Raw genomic sequence first — 23,509 nt, 5'->3', positions numbered from 1 at the left:
ATCTGATGCAAATGTTATGGATACTGGAAAGATTCATCTGCTCAACTGACAGTTTAAAGTACATGTAAAGTTTTGTTTGCATCTTTCAAACAAAGTGTTTCCCCCAAAAACTTCTCAAAATTGAATATAATTAATAAAAGCCAAGAAAAAYATCAGCTGGTGCAGCCAAAAGGGAAAGATTAAGTTTCCTGAGCTAAAACAGCCAAYAAAGGGATTCCAAGATTACTAGTCCTACACGCTAGTCAATTCTTACAGTAAGCATAATGTAAATTTAAGGAATATTAAACTAACCTAGCAAGCAGCATTACTACTTTTTTTTTCTCCTTCCAAGAATGCCGATGAAGACTATTCAAAAATGCATTTTTAAGGGACATCTGTATTTGAGTAACTTCTGCATTTACAGGGTTGCTCCAACCAATTATTTCAAACTGCAACACTGATTGGAATATTGCCTTACATCGTTATTCCAATTCTTCATATTATTGGATGCAGCAATAAAGACTTCTAAGACATTGCTTCTACCCAACTATTGATACAATAAACTCTCTGGATTACAGCATCTTAACCAATTGCGACTTTCATATGTTCGTTCTACCACGGAACACAGAAAACAGCTCTTCACTGCTACATTTTTTTTAGAAGAGAGGAAGTATCCTTAAAACACCAAAACTAATTTGTAATTGATCATCAGATTATTTTGAGGAATACATAGCAGGAGGAAGATATGTTTGAAGAGCTAAAAATGCATTAAGAACATCCCATCTTCAAGAGTATTAATTTTTTAGATTCTTYACAGCAATCCCAAACATACATACACACAAATATTTGTATGTATGTTTTTTTTTTTTTTGTTTTAGAGATCTAGCTTTTTCCCCCTCCATCTGTGATACACAGCAGCTGCTTAACAGATAATCACGCATGAAAACTACGTAAAACATTAAGAATGTCGCTTCCCACTTGAAATCCCCTTAYGATTTTAAGGAGGAAGAAAGCAAGAACCCAAGCTGGAAGTTGGCTGAAATGTGTGAGTTAACATACATACTCTGAAAAAACAGATGCCRAGAATCTGCACTGCTCCTTTTCAAGTCTGCAAGAGTGCCATGAGGGCAGTACCCCTCACAAGGAAACAGGAGGGGCCGTGCTTTACCAAGTTATCGCTACACAGATAACTGTAACCCTAGCACAATTTGCTTCGTGGGAACCTTTGAGAAAATACGTAGTTAAGACCCAACTTCTGCTCCCACTGAATTCGCACAATTTTTCACTGACTAATTTCAGACCATCWGGAAGGGCTACCTATACCTAGTCAGACCTCCACAAGAATGCTTAGCTGTTTAGGCTTTGCATTTAAAAGTTTTGACACGTTCACACAACAATATTACTACAGTACTGTAATGAAATGAAGAAATAAAGCAGAGAAAGATTTCAGYGGAAAGAACAGAGAGGTCAGGAAGAGACCGGAACACTAACTCACAGAGGAGTTTTGAGCAGATGTGCAAGTATTGCATGTGATGAAATTCTTTAAACAATGGCAATACTAATTCCTTGTTTTCCCTGAATTCTGCCAATTAAAAAAACAATATTCCAGCTACACAAATGGAGGAGTGAAAAAAAAGAATGGGATATTTACATTTCTGTGGCAAAGGCGCCAGAAAATGAAATAAAAGAAGCTTCAAATACTGAAATATGAAGCCTTTCTCTGAAGATGCTCTTACAGTGTATCTAATGAATTGGAAAACCAAACAATGCAAGTTTTCCACAGTGGAACAGCAAATCCTTGTTAGAACTAGAAGCATCATCCAAAATCTTGACTATTACCCTATTTAACAGGCCAAAATGACCCCAAAATATTTAATGTYTGACAGAAAACCAGATACGTTTATTGTACCAGAACCAACGACCCCAAGAATACAGTCACTTCTTAGTTTATTTTAAAGCAGCTGTGACTAAACAGCTTCTCTTACACTGCTCTGGCAGTTCTATCACCGCTTAGCAGACCTAAGTTTTTCTGTTATTAGCAGAGGAGTTCTAAGTCTAGAAGATAAAGAAAACATCCTAAATCACGGAGGGAGGAAAGAATCATCAATCCAGGACAGAATGTTGCATAGCTCATTCCAATCTCTCAATGAGAGTATGGTATCTATCTCTATTCTTGGACATTCAAAACTCAGCTTGACAAGATCCTGAGCAACCTGATGCAACTTAGAAGCTGGTCCTCCTTCAAGTAGTGGGTTGGGACTAGATGATCTCAACAGGTACTTTCCAACCTAAATGATTCCATGACTATTTCTGCTTAAGAAAGGAGAGAAAAAAAGATGAAAAATGTAACTACTTACTTCGTATTTCATTGTAAAGAAGCCATCACCCCCAATTCCTTCCAGTGCAAAAGCCTGCACTATTGGCCACTTTTCAACAATGAACATATCAAATATCTGTAGATGGCCTGCAAAAGACATATTCCACAAATCTCAAACACTGATAGTTTATTAACTTTCTATGAGATGTTACAGTTGCTCTAAGATTMTAATAAAGGACCTTGATTACCCTCTTTGCTCATGCAATTTAAAATCTTTAATCGAAGTATAGATTTTGGTGAAGAAGGTAGTATTTGAAGAATGCTTTCTTTTTCCACTCCAAATTTTGTCCCTTTTTTTCAGCTCTCAGTCTAGAAAAAAAAGATACTCCTTCTCCTTGCAAATTAATGATTYTTCAGTCAATTAAGACATACCACTTTTTAAGAGAAMMARTTWAAAAAAAAAAATAAAGTTTCCAGATTCCACTTCCTCAMGTTGAGAGTACATGTGGAATTTGTGAGAAATCAAAGCCAACCGAATTAGCTTAGTTTGAATTTGCACAGTTCAAAATAAACAAAAAAACAAACAAAAAAAACACTTATTTTTTTTAAAAAATTGCACTTTGCCTACTATGGCTCAAAATCCCAGCATGCCAGACAGCAAAGCACTGCATGCACTGCTTTTGCATTATTCACTGCTTGGATACCACAAAGTACACTTTACCAAACAATATAAGATTACATTGTTCAGACTGCAAGGYTGGCTACAGATCATAACAGGAAGTCATGCAGCCCAGTCTTTTCAGTGCTAAAAAAGGAAACTTGCATAACAAAATGTTTATTCTTTCCCTACATAAAGAAGTATTTATTTGAAGCTCCCACTTGAACAGAGAACTTCTGTATGTAGCAGAACACACTTCTCTGAATGCAAATTATTCCTCTGCCTCATGCTATGAGCATCCACTCTTCAGATGAAGTCTAACAGATTACAGTTTTCAAGAAGAAACGCAACTCAAGTAAAAAAAAAAAACAGAACCATCAGTGGCATATTAATTGTGATTTCTTACCAAAGACAAGAAAATCTTCATTCACTGAACTACATGAATTGCATTATACAAAACATTTATGCTAAGTATAAAACAAGCTAACCCACCTTGGCAGCTGTATGGAATACCAATTCGACTACAATCTCGAACCATGTCTACAAAGCTGGAAATYTTGAATTCCTCAGCAGCTTCTTCATCTTCATACTGGAAAGAATAATTTAAAATAAAATTTCAGTAAGCATAGCTAATTTGATTGTTAGATTTATCCTAAAGACCACATTCRTAGTACAGTTTTAACTCGATGGCAAATGCTACTTTTTATAATCCACTAACTTATTACCTACATCTCCCAGAAGTTAGAGAGCCTGTTTAGCTTCTGTATTTTGGAAATTCTGTCACAGCAGATACGTATTCAAGACAAATGAGACAACTTCTTTTAAACCGAAGTTAACTGGAAGCATTATATAAAAGCATAAATATACACTTTGCTTTCAGTGAAGTCTTTCAACATCATCTAGTAGATTCTGGGCAGTCTTTAGACGACTGAAAATGTTTTGAGAGTATCAACTGATGAGCCACAGAAAACTGCCACTGAGGAAAAACCTATTTCAAGTCACTTGCTTTCTGGAGCAAAATCAGAGGGCAGTAATGTTTTATTTATTATTTATTATTTATTATTAGTAATGTTCTTTTTTTTGGACATACATTGCTCTGAACTGAATAATACAGAAATAATTTACACAACTATGAACTTCAGTAGTATACTGATCATCTGAGCTTTGGATTACACCCAACCAGTTTATGTTGGAACAAGTTACTTTAAGAGAAGACTGAATTCAAGACGCAGCCCAAGTTACTACCATAATGTTTTCTTTCTCCAGTCCTGGCACGTTAGATCAAAGTTTCAGTTCAAAGTCAATCCCAAACAACTGCCAGTTCCTCAAGAGGTAAAATACCATCAGAGTAAGAACTTCTTTTTCAGTAAGATGCTAAAAGCTTGCCARTCTCATAGTTGACCCCATCTTAATTAGGAAGTTGGACAAGACTATCTCCAGACGTCCCTTCTAGCCTGAATTATCTTATAATTTGGTCATGTRCACACACTATGGATCATCCATGCAGAAACATCACCAGTCATAATTCCCACCATTTTCAGTCTGGAAAGAGGATACAGCCAATATGAGGAGAAAAAAGGCCTCTCTCTGCCCTCCCCATTCAAACTTTCACCAGTTACACCCATTTACAACATAGCCTTCTAACAACTAGTTGCCTACCAGCTTCTTCATTTATGTTATCCACAGCACAAAGAATCACAGCCAGAGAGTAAAGAACAATCATTTTCATTCCAACTCCTCTAATATCACTTTACTACGTTAAATCTASTTCTTCTAGGAATACTTTCACTTCTAGATGTAAGACAAATTCATATCCAGTAATTATTGTTCAACGAAAATGAATGCTAGAACTCAGCTTTTTTCCCTTACTGAGGTTAACAGCTCTTGAAAGGAAGAGTTGAAAAAGAACATACTTAAAGTTTATGGTTCTTAAACGGTTTACTAAGCCCATATTTTCTAAACTTCTAAAGCTATAGGCATATGACACATTAATATGCTACTTTGGTGACAAATAAGACTATCATTGGAAATTTCAGTGCTGACTATATCACTTGATTCAGATTCTACTTTTCTCTCATCCCACATACTTTTTTCCTCATTAAAAGATCACTAACTCAAGTCAAAATAATAGCAATTAGTGGGGGGAAAAAGCTTTTGCTTTCACTCTCTAGCAAATACAATTATTAGAAATTTGTTTTTKGTGCACACATTAATAAAATAATTAATGCCCCTAAATAGAAGCACATCACTCCCAACAGAATATGAAGGTGGTGGGGGAAGAGACTTCCAGAAGTGTAAAAAAGTTCCACTTTGAGTATCAGTTCATTAGCAAGCTATTACAGACATGCAGTTCTCATGGGCATTCGTTTTCCACATACCTCATTTTCAGTTAGACAGTGAAAATGCAAGTTCCTCCAGTATGCCACATATGGCAAAAGATAATTGTAATTCACAGGATTACAGTACAGATGAACACTGTCAGGTTTTATTAATATGATTATATCTGCAACAAGCAGAACAGATTTTATTCCAGAATCAAGAGGGCAGACAGAAGACTTACACAACCACAAAAAACAAAGGAGCAGAACAGAACACACATTTTCCTATATTATATTTCACTTTTTTAATAAAAAAGCTGGCAGTCACATACAGTTCCAAGTACAACAGTACTTTTTACTGTTCAAAACAATAGTGAGTTTAGAATAAACTCTTACTCAGAACTTGCATCAGTCTGTGCTTTGAAAAGCCAAGACCGTCAGTGATGAGCACTTACAAAAAACGTTAACTGTATTTGCCCTTGCCTGGCATTAGATCAAGAGCTTTTTCCTACTACAAACTACCATAACAGCATATCCAATGTAAAATAAGATAGTCAAAGTTTTGTGCAAATAAGGGAATAATCTATGACCTTGATAACTGGTCACCTTTCAAATATAAAAATGAGAGTTTTTATTTTTACTTCGGCAAATTATCTCAAGTATTTTAGAACCCCACATTAACATCTGTTATCAGTTATTGTATGATCAAAATTTATTTTATATATCTATATATAAATAAATAAAAATATATATACATATATCTAGACTGAACTAAGATTTCTACTAGTGGGCTCTTTTTTTCTGTATTTTCTCTAAATATTTCTCTATATCAAAAACATTTAGGGAAATACGGTGGGGGAAGTTAAAAAAGGAAAATACTTTTTTATGAGTTTATCAGCTGTATATTCACAATTAGGAGATTTACTGACTTTTTTTTTAATTCACTGATAGCTATGCCCCTTCTGCTGACTCACCATCCCTCCAAAAAAACTAAGAAATATGTGAAAAAGGTTATCATACTACTCACCATCAAGAACTTCTTCAGGAAACCCAGTTCTCTCAAAGTCATTGTTACTCTGGTTATACAAGCCAAAAAGCAGATAGTTTGCTAGTTCCCTGCAACCTTCGTTGTATCGACTATCAATTCCTGCAAAAAACAAACTGTTTGTGAAATGTGTTCTCTAACGTAGTACTCTCGAACAGCTTGTGTTCTTCCCTAGTAAGACAACTGTTTAGATAGGAGTATTAACTGAATCTCTCATATAGTCAGTGAATACTTACTCCAACATACTGGAAAGACAGGGAAGGAAAAAAGAGTTTTTGTAATTCGTTGCTACGTGCTGACATTTCACTCTTGAGCTAAATCCACAGGCACCGCTTAAAAATAAAATTTAGCTTTCTGCAGTGTTAAGCAACAGAAGTTCAATTTTATCTAGCAATCCAAACCTAAACATCTGTATATATGCAGTGTTCATTCTAATGAATATGCTCTTGATTGAAGCTTCCTAATAAACTAATCCCATGACCTAAATCTCCTGCTTTAGAATACATGATTAAACATTGTAAGTATTATAGTGCAGTCCCTGAGTCACCAGAAAGCCAGTGCAGTCTTCTAACAAATCATCAAAAAATTTGACAAACATATGGCACATGAAAGGCTTCCAAGGGAAGTCTTTTGTGTTCATTGGAAAAATAAAACAAACAAAAAAACCCCTAAAGATCCATAGCAAAGAGAGTTAGAAGATAGATAAATCAAAAGAAAAAAGAAAAAAAAGATAAGATTAAGAAAAAAAAATCACTCACAGATTTAGGGAATGTTTTTGTCTTTCTGCAAGACCATCAATACACACAGTCATAATTCCCAATACTTAATTCAAATGTAATAAATCTCCACAATTAAAACTATGTAAGCAACACCATCCCTCACAAGCATACATAACAGTCACTAGTCTTGACTATGCTACAAAATTTCTCATAAGCATTAAYATCAAGTTATATAAGGATACAATTGTGTGGCTGTACAAAAAAAATTTGTTAAAACCGTCCACGTGAGAGATCAGTGCAACAGCRTGTCATAACACATGCACAGCACAGCCTGCACGCCTATGTTTCAGGAGCTGCATCAGAAACCAAACTACTTAGGAGTAGTTCTGAAATTGGAACAAACCATGAGCTCTCTCATTTTAAGTTTTGGAGTGCTGACCAGATGCTCTGCTTATATCCAACCATTGAATCCCATATCATACTAACCACCCTYGTTTGCATAATAACAGGTCTTCAGATAACATATGTTCCAAGGCATCAGGTATTCAGTCTAAACCTGCAGAGGAGACGAACTTGAATCCATCGCCCGGATCTACCAAGACTTGCAGAGCCAACCGCTGTCTCTCTAGCTTGTGCTGAAGTTACAGAACCTTTGTAACTCTGTTCTCGCTTCAGGGCTTTGCGATTATATGCACCAATAACGCACACTACTAAGTTGCATTCCTTGAATGGTGTCGGGGCCAGGGAAAACTGAATAATACCTATTTTTCTCACCACCTCAAAAACAACAACAACAACAAAAAAAGTTTCGTACCAAGATCTTGGAATCTTCAYTCCACTGCTACTTAGCTTCTAGCACTGTTCTCCCATTTCCACACACTCCATCAGAGCGCACTTTTCTTAAGCACAAGCCACAGTTCTCTTTCAGAGAGCACGTCTCACAGAAGGTATGCAAATTCTCACACCCAGACACTCAATTTTTCCCTTCTGCTACAATGATCTGCCTTTGTTACACCTATTGTCTGCGCACACATTGTCTTGCAGGTAATCTGGTTTACTGCTCGCTTGCCTAACTGATCAGATAAACATCCATTCTAGTGCAGGAGTTAGGACAGTCCCTTTTGATGACAGCAAGCTGTTAGATCAGCTGTTCTGTWAGAGCGCATTCGTAGGCTTTACTGATGTTTCAGGAGCAAACATCATCTATCAACTCAAATGCTAATCTAACAAAAGACACCCTAAACATTAGTCCAAATAGCATGGATGAAAGTGGCCATCTCACTACATTTGCATTTTTACTTATCAGGCTCATGGCTAGGAACTCCAAAGTCCAGAAAGCCAAGGTAGCATGCCCAGGTACAGGCTAACAGAGTAACACAGAGCAAAGCAGTAAAGGAAAAAGGAGAGAGGAACAAAGCAAAGACTGGCAGACCAGAAGACAAGGGAGAAATTATCCTTATAAAAATTAAGATGTAGCCATCACTGAAAGAGTTTGAGAGCAAGTATCCAGGCACATCAGCTCTTCTTTGGACTTGAAACAGAAAGATCTTCAAAGCTAAATATCAAGCCTCTGTTTTTCCAGTTAAACTAACTGGCCTCTGTTTTTCCAGTTAAACTTACTGAAAAAAGAAAAATGAAAAGAAAGATGGTTGGTATTTTTGACATGAGAAGGAGGTAGAAGACAAGACAAGAGGAAGGTGTTTACAAAGGAGCAGCTGATCAGCTTAACTCTTAAAACAGGACATGGGTGAATTTATTGCCTGAAGAACACACCCAGGCTACCAGGGAAGACAGTGTGCCATAAAACCAACTTCATAGAATACCTGATTTTTTTAGTATCCAATAGAGACAGGATTTATCATACCCAGGCTTTAATACTACTCCACACAAGCATATGGAGTTAAATGAATAGATACATTTAGCGGAAAATAAACAGGAAATGAAACGATGACAAAGATAAGATTGCTCACAGAGCAACGGGGAAAGCTATTAACTAGGAAAACCTCACAAGCCTGGCTCCAGCTGAGCTGCGCAAGTTTAGTAACTCCTAGTCTTTCCCAGCTCATCACAAGGGTGTAGTAGACAGTGACTCAGTCTGTCTAGCAGCCCACTGCTGCCCAAGGAGCTACTCCTGCTCCTTCTTTTCTTCCTGCATGCAGTGCTTTATCTGACCTCTCAGGGAGCTGATTCAGTTCGCTAAGCTGGCAGAAAACTAGTTCAGCCGAGTATGGAAAAATTCTGTCAGCTCAGTAAGATGAATCCAGTACACAAGAGCTAACAAGCACTGGAACTGATGCAAAATGCACGTGGGGAGGGAGAGGAAAGGGAAGAGGAGCAATCTAGGGACAGGTCAAGACTWGCCTTTTCTGAGACAAAAAGTATTTGGGAGGGCTCAGCTATCGCAAGTGCTTGGGCAGCAGTTGCTAAGCTGACATAAACATAATCTACATGTAACAGAAGCCTTGTTTTCCCTTTCTTCCAGTCATGCATTTTTTACATTCCCCATGTATCAAAACAAAGAATAATTGTTTTTTAGCCCATTTAACAGCCATGTGAGCTCCAAGGACACAAGGTGGGAGGCCAGCAGGAAGGTGAGGCTGGAGAGAATGGACCTTCTGACACCTTCTGACAGCTGCTCAAAACCACTAGGCAACTGAGAAGCAGCAACCTAACAGACATGCACATTAATCATTAAAACAGTCTCCATTTAGACRTGGAATGAGATGAACAAGGTATTGAAGTGTCGTTAAGATTTCTCCCACAACCTAAGATCAGCAGTTCTATGTAGGATAGACATTTCCTAAAAACTTGTAAAGAAGGAACGCTATATACTAAATATACATCCTCAAATACCAGATTAACTTAATGAGCTAAAAATCTCTGTTAAAAGGTAAGAAGCAAGAAATGCTATTGCTTAAAAATAGTTTACAGTATAGTTTAGGGAGTCTCATATCCAGTTTTCTTAGCAACTTTAACAGTGATAAACTCCAGTTTCTAGAAGAATCAGACATCACAACTTTAATTAAAAGACATATCTGGCATGSATCTCTTCTCTCCCCACCTCCAAATTTCTTTTTCATGTCAGTTGTGATGACATGTTTTCCCTGACAAAGAATGCATGTATACTACCATTCAATCATTTTAAAATAAAAAAAATGTAGGATTATTTAAAAATCAGCTGCAGCTACTTTTAAATAATTGTATCAAGCTTAAATTCTCCCTTCTCTTTGGTACCTTAYCAAACTGCTTTTAATTTCAGTATAAATATTAATCTAATTGAAGTGAAGCTATGAGAGTTTAYATCACTATCTCATGGCCTAGTATATAAAAATAAGGAGGAAGGGGAAGTTAACTCTAGGTACTTAAAGCTAGCAGAGTGAAATACAACATGCGTTGACTGGAAGAAAAAAGTAGGTATAGGACATTATCTAGTTCCCATAAAAATCAAAAGGATGCAAGACATGAGGATATTTAAATTTTGTTATGTGAAGCCTGTATTTGAAGACAGACTTAATGTCTTTACAACAGAGAGATGTTGCTTCTAGACCAGAAGTTATGGGGGAAATCCTACAGCCTACATTAGATAGGTCAGAATGGACAACAACAGTCCTATTGTGGGTATAGAAAGAGATTAGTACAAAGCACAAGTCTAATGAAAAAAACACACTTCATATCTCTATAACAGAAATGCTTATTTATTAGGAGGCATGATCTTTTGCAAGGTTTTAAATAATCCATATCACACTGAAGCTTACAGAACAGGATTCCTTTCACATGTAATGTTTGCTCTAATGCCATAGAAACAACATCTCTTAAGGAGTATTTTGAGCTAATACTTTTATGTCTGAGATTTATTGCAGCTTCAGAATTAACAGAAGTCAAGGTGTGCATATATATATATATATATATGCATATATATATGGCAAGAATTGGGAGTTGACACAGCTTGCTGTATTTTTACAAAATTAGACTGGCAAAGGCAAAACCAAGTACTTTTTCTTGTAAAATTAAATGTTGCAAGGTTGCCACTTAAATCAAAGTTACTACTTTTTTAACCAAAAGGTTTCTTAAACTATTACAAAAGAGCAAGTAGAACAGAAAGAGTCTTATTATACAGTCAGCATCTATCAAACTGGAATAAGGTTCAATGTTTTTAATCAATTTTTCACACTCCAGCAAATAAGCTTCAAGTTTTCTTGCTTCACCATTCARAAAATACAAAACCTATTAGTACTCAGAGCTTCTCTAGGGCTACACGAAATTTTCCATCTTTAAGTGTTAAACATAATCTGCATAATCACCCTCTAATCCTATTCTCTAGGTATTCCAACTGTCATTCCTGAAATTTTCTKTAATATCTTAATAACAATTATATATTGAGAAACAAAAGTCAATTATACATAACGATACTAAAGCTGTATGAAAAGCATGTTACTTTCCCAMAACATATCTGCATGTACAGCTTTGTTTTGCATCGCTCTTTTCCCGTTCTCTGAGAATAAATAAATAAGCACTGAAATTGCATGTTCTTTATGTGCCATAATTTAAATTACAAACGCTGCCCAGGCTTCCCATATGACTTTTAAAATTCATTTTGAATTATTTCTTAAGCATCCCTCCCCCCTACTTTTTTCATTAGAAGGTTTTGTTAATTCTGCTGCTAGTTTTTCTGCAAATTTTCATGTATCTCTTATAAATCAAGCCTGTCCCAAGCACTAYCCTCAACAGCCTTGCATATCACGATCCCTAACGTTGGCACGCTTAGGTTTTCCTCCAGTCCTTTAACTTCCCTACCAAGTCTCATAAACATATACAGCACCTGCTAGTCCCTTCCACCTCCCCAGCGAAGCRGCAGAACCAGCCACAGGGCACGTGCCTTTGGCCTTCAGCCTTTATTTCAGTTGTCAGCTAGAAGACAAATGCTGCCTGGGCAACCAACTGTTTATACCAAATAGATATGGGTTAAGTTCTCCTCATCTTTCCTTCAACAGGGACATTCATGACGAGTCTCTCTTCTACCCAGCCACTCAGTTTTCACAAGGCTTGGAAGAATGTTGAKATCACTACTACTACACTAGCAAGTTTGCCTGAAATTAGTAAACAGATTCATAAATTATTTAGGATAAGAAYAGCAATCAGGTAGCTCTCCTCATTGATAAACAGGCTGGGAGGGTAGGGGCAAAGGAAGAATAAGAGACAACATTCATATATTCATCTTTTATGACTTTTTTGGGGTACAGCAAGCATACACAGAGAGAGAGAGACAGAGAGAGAACTAACCTAAAATGCAAAGGATTCCATCAGGTTGAGATTTGCTGCTCTGTGTCAGGATACTCTGAATGTTTCGAAGGCGGCTGCAGCTGCAAAAGAAAGAATTGGTCCTAAGGGACACTGTTTTGACATGCTCAAATCTGGTAGGCTTAAGTGTTGATCTATGTTGTTTTCTTARTTATATGAATTCAATACACACAATTTGACATGGTTACCTTGAAATACACTTAAATCTCATACCAATCCTTCCCCAGATTATTTTTTGTCTAAAGCATATCAACGTACGTAGTCCTGAGAGATGACTGACCCCTTAAGAATCCCTTTTAACCAAGTACCCTGTTAGTCTCTAACCTGCTGCGAGAATTTTAGCCCCAAACTTCCCTCTTCTCTCATCCAGTCCTCCTTTCTCTACCGGATAAGTACAGTAGAGAGCAAAACTGGAACACGGGGCAGGTGATGCTGAAGAAGAAAGTTGGTAACGGAAAGGACTGCAATGGGTTCTACTCTTCAGTAGTATGAAAGAGACGAGAAGAAACTCCAGGACCTCCAGCTCCATCCAGCAACCTCCACTCTGCGTAACTGTACAATACAGACATGYCCCAAAGCTCCTATAAAATGAGTGGAAAGCCTGATATTTGCAGAAGGGCATGGAGGAGAACAGGAGGACATGGAGAAGTTGCTACACTCCCAAAACCTCTGTCCCCACTCTCAACCTTGCAGAGTCTCAGCAAACTCCTTGTTCAAGACTAATAGCATCACGTTATCTGCTGGTGTCACAGCGATGGTTTTACTTACCAGTATAATGAAGACTCATTACTGTCACTATTACAAACATACACATAAGCAGAARTGCAGAACTAAGGGAACATTCAGATAGAAAAAAGGAAGCAACTTTAGTGAACACAGATTTAACAGCTACTGAACAGTGGATTTTTCTATAACAACTTAGTCTTGAGGMACTACAATTCTTCCTTAGATCTGGCTTTATTCACCAGAAGTATAYTCACTCCATAATGGAAAAATATATAGCCAATATTCCTATTTAACATAAAAGCTGAACAGAAGGAGAGTCTCCTTTGAAGAAAAATTTTCTCTACAAGASAAATTAACAGACTAAACTTGTACTATTGAGCTTCAAGTGAAAAAGAAAACAGCAGGTCAGAACGACTCCGCAGGTGAAAAATGCTATATGCAAATCAAAAGCAGGAAATTTCTCTCTATATACTCAAAGAARTACCTAGAGCATTTTCATAAGTTACATCTTAAGTTACCTTTCTCAATTATTTCTCTATTATAACCATGAAAAATTTCTCTACAATGAGCAGTCAGAGAAAACTGTAAGCCTAAAGTATGATCATTTTATGATCCACATTAAAAAGGAAATGACACAATAATACTAAGTCTTGCCAAAAATTTCATAATCAAAATAAATYGATCGTATTGTTATATGTGCCAACATGCAGCTGTATCAGCTATAATAGCCACACAAACTGAGAGTAACATAGTTCATACTTCTAACCAACCTTTTGTGAGCTTTTCTTTAGCACAGATATAAYGCAAGAATTTTCACTGCTGATAATAATGAATGTATTTTCTTCTTTACAGAACTGAGCTGTTCAGCTGTAGAAAACAAATGTCTCCTACAGAAAAACTTAAAACAGAGCTARATTTATCATCTGCTGAATTATTAGTTATTTAAGTCAAGTAAAGAGCAAATAGACCTTTGCAGTGATAGTGCAGTTAAAATGCTCTACTTTCTCAGAAAGACAGAGCACATGTGAAGAGTGTAAACCAAAGCTAAKCTAAGTGCAACTCAAAATCTACGCTAACAAAAACTGATAAACATTTCAAGATGCTGAAATTTTAAGTTATTTGAGTTTTGATCTTAGCTTACAGAGAAATTATTTAGGGATCAGGTGAAGGCATATAGAACTGCTTAAGTCTCTGTAAAACTCTAGCGAAACAAAATATGTACGGACAAAGCATTACCTCCAGACTAAAATGTTTCTTAACCTATTTATAAAGGACTGTTTAAGAGAAACCGTGCATTCCAAGATCATAGAAAGGACAGACTGAAAAGAAGGTGGAAGAAACATGCCCAAGGATTTTTGCAGTTACACAATAAGCAGCTTGCAGACKGCCTTTTAATAAAACATTCGCCATATCAGAGGCTGCATCTTCCTGCTATTGCTCCACATGTGAGAAAAGAAACTGTCATCAGAAAAACCCTATGAACGCTTATAAAGTGAAGGCACGAGAGGTAATTTTCCAAAAAATTCCTCTCAAACAAGACTCTAAAATTCCTCTGCTAGGAGCGTTCACCTAACTCAAGTCAAATTTAACTAGYTTTCCAGTAAAGAAAGGTCAGCTTTGAGCTTAAGATGTTTTACTATAAAACCTCATATGCATATAAACACAGCATGAATACATACCACCATTTTGCAATCAATTTTATTTTCAYAGACTAATCATTTTTAAAGGAAAAGGACATTCAGAACTGAACTTGACAAAACAAGTAGCAATACTACTTGCAGCAACTCACACGCGAGGATAACACTCATTTAGTGAAAAAAAAGAAACTTTACAATACAAAGTAAATTACTCCCCCACTGAAATTATAACTTTAGTATGCCTTTTAAAATACAAAATTCTCAAATCAATATATGCTAAGAAACTCTTGCCACACACAGTTTAATGTCAATGCTACACTTCATTCACGAGACTCTCTTGATACAAGAGGAAAAAGCATAGGTCAAATTATACATGAATTATTTCACAGTTAGATATATGACCATAAATATGTTTATTCCAATTATAATATTGGAGAGTCTTCAGAAGGATATTCTTCCTTGCCTTATTTGAAGTCGCTTCTATAAAACTGGAAGTCTTTGAAAAAGCTTCTTAATAGAAATATTTTCTACATCATATCAAGTACATATAAATCATTATATTCACAGGCTGACATTAAAAACAGAAGACTTCTGTGTCTGAATAAAGCCATTATTCAGAAATACCAAARAGAATAATTAGAACTCCAACTACGTGCTATTAATACAAACTARACTGCATACAAAGTCAGAAAAAAATAAGGTATTTTCTTGCATTTCGCACTAAATAGTCATCCAACAAAAACAAAGAAACAGGCCTGGGAACAAAAATCCATGACTTCTCCCGCCTCCGAAGCAAGTGCCCTAGCAAGGATACTGGATTTTATTCCTTCTCTCTTTACTAGAGTAACACAATTTCAAAGAGAAGCAGGGAGGAATGACYCACCCGGAACGCTGTAACCCTCCGGTCACTGGGATGCTTTCCCGAAAGACGTAGCTCTGAATCTCCTCAGGCTCAGGGGGAGTATAGGTACTGTATCACAGAGCAACCTCTTTCTGTGCACCCTTTCTTCCCCCATAGGCAAGCGTATAACCACGATTTCATTTTACAGTAGCCTGATCCTGATAACCGGCATTAGAGGTCTTTCAAGAACACAAGTATATACAGCCCTTTTAAGGAAATTCAGAATTCTTGGACTCCAATGAGACTTGGACAAGACACGAGTAGCAAGCCACTTAAACTAAGTCTGCTYCAAACATACACAAGGAAACATCGACAGAAAACGAAGCAACTTCAGAAGTGGATAAGGAGCTGAAGTCGGTTAATCGAGAATTTTTCCAGCCCGCAGTTTTGGATAGACAACGTGATTTCTAGACCTGTGTCAGTCAGGGTAAGATTCCCTGTTACTGCAAGGGATCTGCTTGCCCAAGYCGCTGCCTTTGTTGTGGCTGCAGTAACAATCTTGAAGCCATGTGTCAAGTCAATCAGCTTACTGATCCAAATGAACTCTAACCCAGGAATTAAGAAAAAAAAATGTTTTCAAGCATCAGCAAGCTGATCTGACTGCTGAAAAAGGAAGGTCAGAAGGCACAGTCATAGCTTAGGGCACCAGCTGGCAATGAAGTGTGCTTAGGCCAATTAAGAAACYGTAAGATGAGGTAGTTGATTGTCTGCTAATCTTGGACTAGAGCCAAAAAAAATTAGAAAAAGCAAGAGAATTCACCATCATTAACTTTTAAGAATTACTGCTCATCTGTTCACACATCTTCATACTAATTATGCAAAACGCCTTGCTTTACAACATCTAGACTGTTATAATTGACAGTACAAAAGTCATGCATGTTGGCCAATGCAGACAACATTGGCAGTTGCACCTTTTCCAATTGTAAAGAAAAAATACATTTAAAGAGAATTTCACATAATAGTTAAATTTTCATTTCATAAAGGCTTATTTATTCTTGCACAATGTGCTTTTTTTTTTTTTTTTTTGCATCCCGTATTGCTAATTCAATTAATTCTATGCACTGCAAGGAAGATKCCTTTTCTTGTTGTCCTAAGCCAGTAGCACCAGTGTAGCAACGGTRTTAACACTGAATTAACATCAATCCCCTATTGATTCCCAATTGATTCCTACTGGCTAGCCTACCATATGTTTGGGACAGCCACAGCTGTGATTCAGTGTGCAATTCATCTGACAAAGGAGATAATTTCACTGCTGTACCGAGCAGCGAGTTGAGTATGTTTTGCTTCATATTGGCAGAYGTTACACTCCTCCCCCACAAATGCTGGGCAGCCTTTAAAAACCCACACACAGTTAAGCTTTAATAGATAGCAGTGAACAAGGGGAGAAAAAATCTGAGATGCTCCTTGCAAAACTGTGCAAATCCTCACATTAATAAGATTGATCTTCAGGGAATGAGTTGAATAAATTCATGCTCTCTAATGTTAAAACCACTGTCTAAGAACTTGATTTGAAGGGAAAAAGAAATAAAAAGAGGAAAGATGGAAAAACGCATTAGGTGTTTTCTAAATTCCCTTCCCATTAAATTGCCCACTGCTACCATAGGTTCCAGGTGATCCGTTTCCACTCTACCTCAAAAAAAAAAAAAGGATATTCTTTGTGGGCATTTGGTTGACCTCACATTTTCTACCAGAAACAGCGTTACTGGCTGCTTATATTTGAATACTGAATTTTCCTTTGCTTCCCACAGTATGACATTATCACTGTCTTAACCAATTTGTGAAAACAGAAACAAGGAGTCAGGCTAAAGTACAAGTCCTCAGAAATTTCWAAGCAGTTGTACATTTGAAATATAACATCTAGAGTTAAGACTGACACTTAGGCTTTCTCAATTTTTTCTTAAAGTTTAATTAAACAATTCTGTTTTACTGCTTGTCACTCACAAAGGACAACGCACCTCACCTACCCTAAAACAAGGTAGTCTTTCAGATATTTTCAAAATTTCTCTACAATGAATGTAGGTAATTTGAATATAAGGAGATCTAGCAACTTCAAAACCACTTAGTATGTTTAACAATTTTAAGTAGTAAATATTAAAATAGATTTAGGGGAACAAAATTCAATTCTTGATGTGCATTTTACAAGACCAAAATCTTTGCTTCTAGGGTTTAACTACATAATAATATCCAGTTCTGCAACTCAAACACTTCAGAACACACAGGAAGAGTCACAAATCTCTCTTAACTGAACGTTTAGAACTACCTAGTGAAGTTGACCATGAGCCAGCAATGTGCCCTTGTGGCCAAGAAGGCCAATGGTCTCCTGGGTTGCATTAGGAAGTGTTGCCAGCAAGTTGAGGGAGGTGATCCTGCCCCTCTCCTCAGCCCTGGGGAGGCCTCATCTCGAGTACTGGGTCCAGTTCTGGGCTCCCCAGTACGAGAGAGACATGGAGCTACTGGATAGAGTCCAGCATAGGGCTATGAAGATGATCCGAGGGCTGGAGCACCTGCCCTGTGAGGAACGGCTGTGAGAGCTGGGCCTCTTCACCCTGAGGAAGAGAAGACTGAGGGGAGATCTGATCAATGTGTACAAGTACCTGAAGGGAGGGTGTCARGGGGACGGGGACAAACTCTTTTCAGTTGTCCCATGTGACAGGACARGAGGCAAYGGGCAGAAAYTGAAGCACAGGAAGTTCCGCCTGACCGTGAGGGGGAATTTCTTCCCTGTGAGAGTGACGGAGCRCTGGACCAGGTTGCCCWGAGAGGTKGTGKAGTCTCCTTCTSTGGAGATCTTCAAGGCCYGCCTGGATGCAACCCTGTCTACCATKCTCTAGGTGACCVTGCTGAGCAGGGAGGTTGGACTAGATGATCTCCAGAGGTCCCTTCCAACCTTACTGATTCTACGATTCTAAGTTCTTAAAATATAAGCTTGTTCAGGATTAYTGACACTTCAGGGCATCTGATCAGCAACATTATCTTACAGAACGCACATAGACGTTAATGTTGTATTTTCTATAACCATGCTCGTATCATTCCCTTTTTTGCTGGAAAAAGGATTTATAGGTTCTCTGTAGTATATGAATTCTTTAGTTTGACAGCCAAATGATAGACTAGTAGAACTCCTGGTAGCTACAGATACCAGACTCTCCTATCAAGAAATGGATGGTCAAAAACTGTATGATAGCACCTACAACTAATAGCAGTAAAGCTGTGAAAAAAAAATAAAAAAGATGATGAATACACATGAATACATAAGGTCTGAGAACCTCAATTTCCACAGCAGTCATGTCTTATCACCTTATCCCTTTCTCAAAAAGGACTCCAAAAACCCTTTGAACAACCAGTCAATTTTTGAAAGTTACTGTACTCCCAAAAACACCTGCCTAAGTGTATCACTTTGATAACCAATACACTGACAAATGAGAAGATTTTGTTCTTCAAAAACAAAACAAAAAACATACCACACACACACAAATGAACAACCCCAAATTCTCTTACTATGCTCCAAATGTCACATAACTAAATTAACTATGAATTGCTAGGGACGCTAAGCCACACTAAAATGGAAGACATTGAACAGCTTTTCCCATGCGAGTAAGCCACATATCCAGTACAGCTATTCAGCACACTTGTTTACTATAAGCAACCAATAGGACCTGTTTTAATGCAAGTGTCAAGTAGATACATGCCAGAACAGTCTTAGTAAAACAGAAGGTCTTGGCATTAGAAAGTGGACTGGAAGCCAAGTGAATCTGGGTGTAATCAAGTGATAGATTGCCCATGGCATGCATGTATGTATTCCAGGTAAACAGAGTGCCTCGTGGCCACTTGTCTAACAGGCTGATTTATGAACACCAAGTCTATATTTTCATTGGCAGCTGCTTTCTTAAACKGCAGCACGTTGCTGAGGAAGTCAGCTATTTCCCTCCCCCAAAATATATCACCTAAGAAAAAAGACAATATTTAAGAAAACATGAAAGGCTAACAGCTCAAGTATAATTACTCTGTCATCAATCTCTTACCAGAAAGAGAAGGCAAGTGTCTGTCTCTTCAGCAGAAAACAGGAGTACCTATTACCGGATCACAACTGCTGCAGCCACAAAGCATCAAACCAGAACACTCTCCATCAATTTAGGCTTAAGAATTGGAAAGGGGTAATTTCATGTAAAGCTCCACTGGCAGCTGAGATAAGGTAATAGCTCACCTCCTCTCCTTGGCAACTTTTCCCTCCTAAGCACTATTCTACTTTTCTATTACTATCAGCTACGTAGTCCCACCTCCCTCWTGACTTTGGCCTATCCTACCATTCAGTAGTCCCTAAGGCATCTTACATCCCCCTACAGTAGAAAATTTACCCACATTCAGTCCTATGTATTCACAGACCTTCAGAAAGAAGTTTGGGCTCTGTACTATGCTGTATCAACAGGCACTGAATAGCTTGGGGTAGCACTTTCAGCAGATCAATCTATTATAAGGATAAATTGTGATAAAAAAAAAAAAAAATTATCTGCAGAAGTTAGAGGCAGTTTGCATACAACAAAAAATACCTAGAAGCAGAGGTCTATGCACAAGAAAATCACAGGTAGGAAGTCTGTTTTTTTTTTCTCCTGTCCTAGCACAGTGAAAATACAGTGGTTTCCTTAATAAAAATCAGGTGCAAACGTGCTACTACAAGATACTGAACATCAGCTTAGTTATGCAAGCAATACACAAACTGTTAATCTTTCAACACAAAAATGTCCCATGCAATTGAGAAACCACACTACCACTTTCTTCCCTGTACCATCACCCTCCCAAGCACTCCAACAACTCTTCTGGAGCTGTAGAAAAAAAGGCACATATTTAACCACTATGTGATTAAAACCAGAACATTTTAGAGGATAACACAGGCAGAGACAAACATAAATTGAACCCAGTTTCGCACTCCCCCCCACAGACACACAATGAAAACTAATCTGTGTCATATTACAAATATGGACAACTTATTATAAGGATCTGCCGACTCTTTTTCAACAGGATAATGTGAAGATGGGTCTAAATCCCTATCAGATAGAACAAATTTATATTTAGTTTAAGTGTTGATATCAAACTGTAGCATTTAGTAGAAATTTTGTTCAGAAATATGTACATTCTTGAGCRAAACATTAGTTCCTCACTAAACACAGATTCATGTAAGATGACATCAGCTTCTAAAAAGGCATATCCTTTTTGAGGAAATACTCATCTATTGGCTAAGGCAGCTTCTCTTTATTTTCAAAATTTTCATTCTTTACTCCCTTTTGTTGTTACAGTGCCTACGGTCCCAGCGGTAAATGCCAGTTTCCAACACACCATATGGCAGACCAAAATTCTGAAGCATGTGGAAGAACTCCAAGAGTTATCTCTGGCAGTTTCTCTATTCTTTATATAGTCTTAAGAATTTTTCCACTCCTGTTTGGGACTTGAGGGGTGGAGGGAAGGGATAATGGATTGTTTTGTTTTAAGTTATTTTTATTAACTGCCCTGGTATCTGCTGACTGCTTGGGAAATTTATTGCAAATGCTATTTTCCCTGCCTCCGTCCGGTCTGAAAAAACTGTGCAAGAAGGAACGCTGAAGAGGGAGGGAAAGGGGAGGGGAAAAAAAAAAGTTTAACGGATGACATGCCTCCTACAAACATGCCAAATTACAGATGCTGTTTGGATCTCCCAATGGAGCTGAAAAGCTTGCAGATGTTCACAGACAGTTTGAATGTTCTCATGACAACTTTGAAACAGGATCTCAGATTACAAAATCACTCATACCCTTAAGACATGGGCTTGAGTGGAAACCATTTTCTCTTTTAGCTTGCTTTTTCACTTCTTGGTATTTTGTTAAAGGTCATGAAYTTTGAGATACTTTCCAGCGATAAAAGAAAAAAAAATGGCTTCTTCTAAACATACGTAGATTAATATATTCAGTGAAAAAAATATATTTTAAAAAGGTCACTCTTTTTTCYTCCTCTTAAGACTAATCCAGTTTCTAACTAAAGGCAGGGAAGGAACATAACCATTACAAAATGGCCATGTTCGTGTATTTTAAATGCAAAGAATGACATTTATTTCTCTCTCTTACAACAGAGAATTTCACCGTTCAAGGGCTCTATCCTCTGAAAAGCAAAAACTCTTATTCCCTTCTTGAACTGCATGTCTAAGGTTTTTTTTTTTTTTTTTTTTTTTTTTTTTTTTTGGAAGTTTATTGCAAACAATATATAACCACTTTAATACTCTGGTAGTTTGGTCAACTATTTTTTGGTGGCAATTTAGCAATTTATGTGCAATGTCCCAGTTGCTCTATTATCTGACTTTACACAGTTGAACACTTCCATGTATTGTACTTTAACTATTCAAAGCATCAAGCATCTCAGCCCATGAGTTGTGCTTTATAATATTCAAGCATTTTAGATAATAAACATACTGTAGCTTAATAGACACATATGCATGCACCTTAAGTCTTCGAAAGGAAATATGTACAGTTCTTGCAACCTAACAACAATTTCTGAGGTGAAATCTCCTTCCAAAGAGCAAATACSATCATCTAACATGTATCTGTGCCCAATCTCTTCTCCAGCTCTATCATATTTCCACAATGCAGAAAATGTTATTGCCTTCATACCCTTTAGCAGTTTCTGTACAAGCTAACCACATGAATATTTGCATCACTTTCTATAATTCCTCAAACCACCACAAGCTTCTTCCCCTGCTAGCCCTAGTCTAATTAGGCAAGCATAGCTTTCCCAAGCCCTTTCTCCCAATTTCCCTGTCACAAACCAGAATCCAGCTTGGTTCAACTCCAGTAACACTCTCCCCACCACCACCAAACCATCCCCTCTCCAATGKCCCCAAATCTCTTTTTCTGCTCTCTCCCTCAAGCCAACCATAGGTTCTCACACACCCTTTCCTCCACATTATTCAAGATTCACCAACCCCCACATCCGCAAGCTCAAGTTAGGCTCCTGCCTTCCATCTAGTCAAGGCCACTGACACTTCCGTTCCAGTAGCCTCCAATCAYCTCCAGAACTAAGGACCTCTTCCAACTTCTCAATACACCACCTCTCCCCTACCATAGCTCCAGATTCCCAAATTCTGCTAATGCCCCAGCCCTTCACTCAGTTAACTCCAAGCCCCTCCTCTAGCCCACTCTCCCTAATGCCTCAGCCCTCTCCTGCCCATCCTCCTCCTCCATACTTCTATCTCCTCCATACCCATACACTCCAAACCTCTCCTCAACACCTTMAACCTCTTCAGCCTCCAAAATGCTCCCCATCAGCCCCCCTCAATGCCCTTAATACCTTGAAGCCCTCATCATCAGGACCTTCTGTGCTCCTAACTCTCTACTCTCCCTATCAGGTCCTCTCCATACCTGCCAAACTATTCCTACCACCGGACCCCTCAGTATCTCAATCCCACCACAATCAACCCTTTCAAAATCCCTTACCCCTTTAATGCCCCCAGAACCACCCCATCAGATCCATCAATGCCCCTCGACACACCCCCAATCAACTCAATACCCCCAACCTCCTCAGTGCCCCCAAAACTACCCTATCAGACCCCTCAATGACCCCCCCCAGTGCCACCCTATGTCCCTAGGCCACCGCAAGCAGCCCCTTCAAGGCCCCCAGACCCTCCCCATCGGACACCTCAGTGCCCCTAGACCTCCTCAAAGCTCCCAGACCCTCCCCATCGGACACCTCAGCGCCCCTAGACCCTCTCAAAGCCCCTAAACCCTCCCCATCGGACACCTCAGCGCCCCTAGACCCTCTCAAAGCCCCTAAACCCTCCCCATCAGACACCTCAGCGCCCTAGACCCTCTCAAAGCCCCTAAACCCTCCCCATCAGACACCTCAGTGCCCCCAGACCCTCTCAAAGCCCACAGCCCCTCCCCATCGGGCCCCTCA

The 23,509-nt window shown here is 38.2% G+C and overlaps 1 protein-coding gene across 1 annotated transcript in view; it reads right to left on the bottom strand.

Moving 5' to 3' along the window:
• Positions 1 to 23,509, bottom strand: part of DNAAF9 (dynein axonemal assembly factor 9) — an 85,906-nt gene that overhangs the window by 53,059 nt on the left and 9,338 nt on the right. Inside the window, exons 4-8 of the mRNA XM_085314598.1 lie at positions 12,317 to 12,480; positions 6,300 to 6,419; positions 5,333 to 5,457; positions 3,447 to 3,543; positions 2,337 to 2,443 (exon numbers count right to left, since the gene is read on the bottom strand). Of these exons, the coding sequence (XP_085170724.1) occupies positions 2,337 to 2,443; positions 3,447 to 3,543; positions 5,333 to 5,457; positions 6,300 to 6,419; positions 12,317 to 12,480 (613 nt within the window). The remainder of the gene's footprint in view (positions 1 to 2,336; positions 2,444 to 3,446; positions 3,544 to 5,332; positions 5,458 to 6,299; positions 6,420 to 12,316; positions 12,481 to 23,509) is intronic.

The sequence above is a fragment of the Rhea americana genome, unplaced genomic scaffold (genome assembly GCF_003343005.1).
Source record: "Rhea americana isolate MKP2758 unplaced genomic scaffold, rheAme1 scaffold_41, whole genome shotgun sequence".
In the NCBI taxonomy this organism is placed as follows: domain Eukaryota; kingdom Metazoa; phylum Chordata; class Aves; order Rheiformes; family Rheidae; genus Rhea; species Rhea americana.
This window is presented reverse-complemented; position numbering and strand designations above follow the sequence as displayed.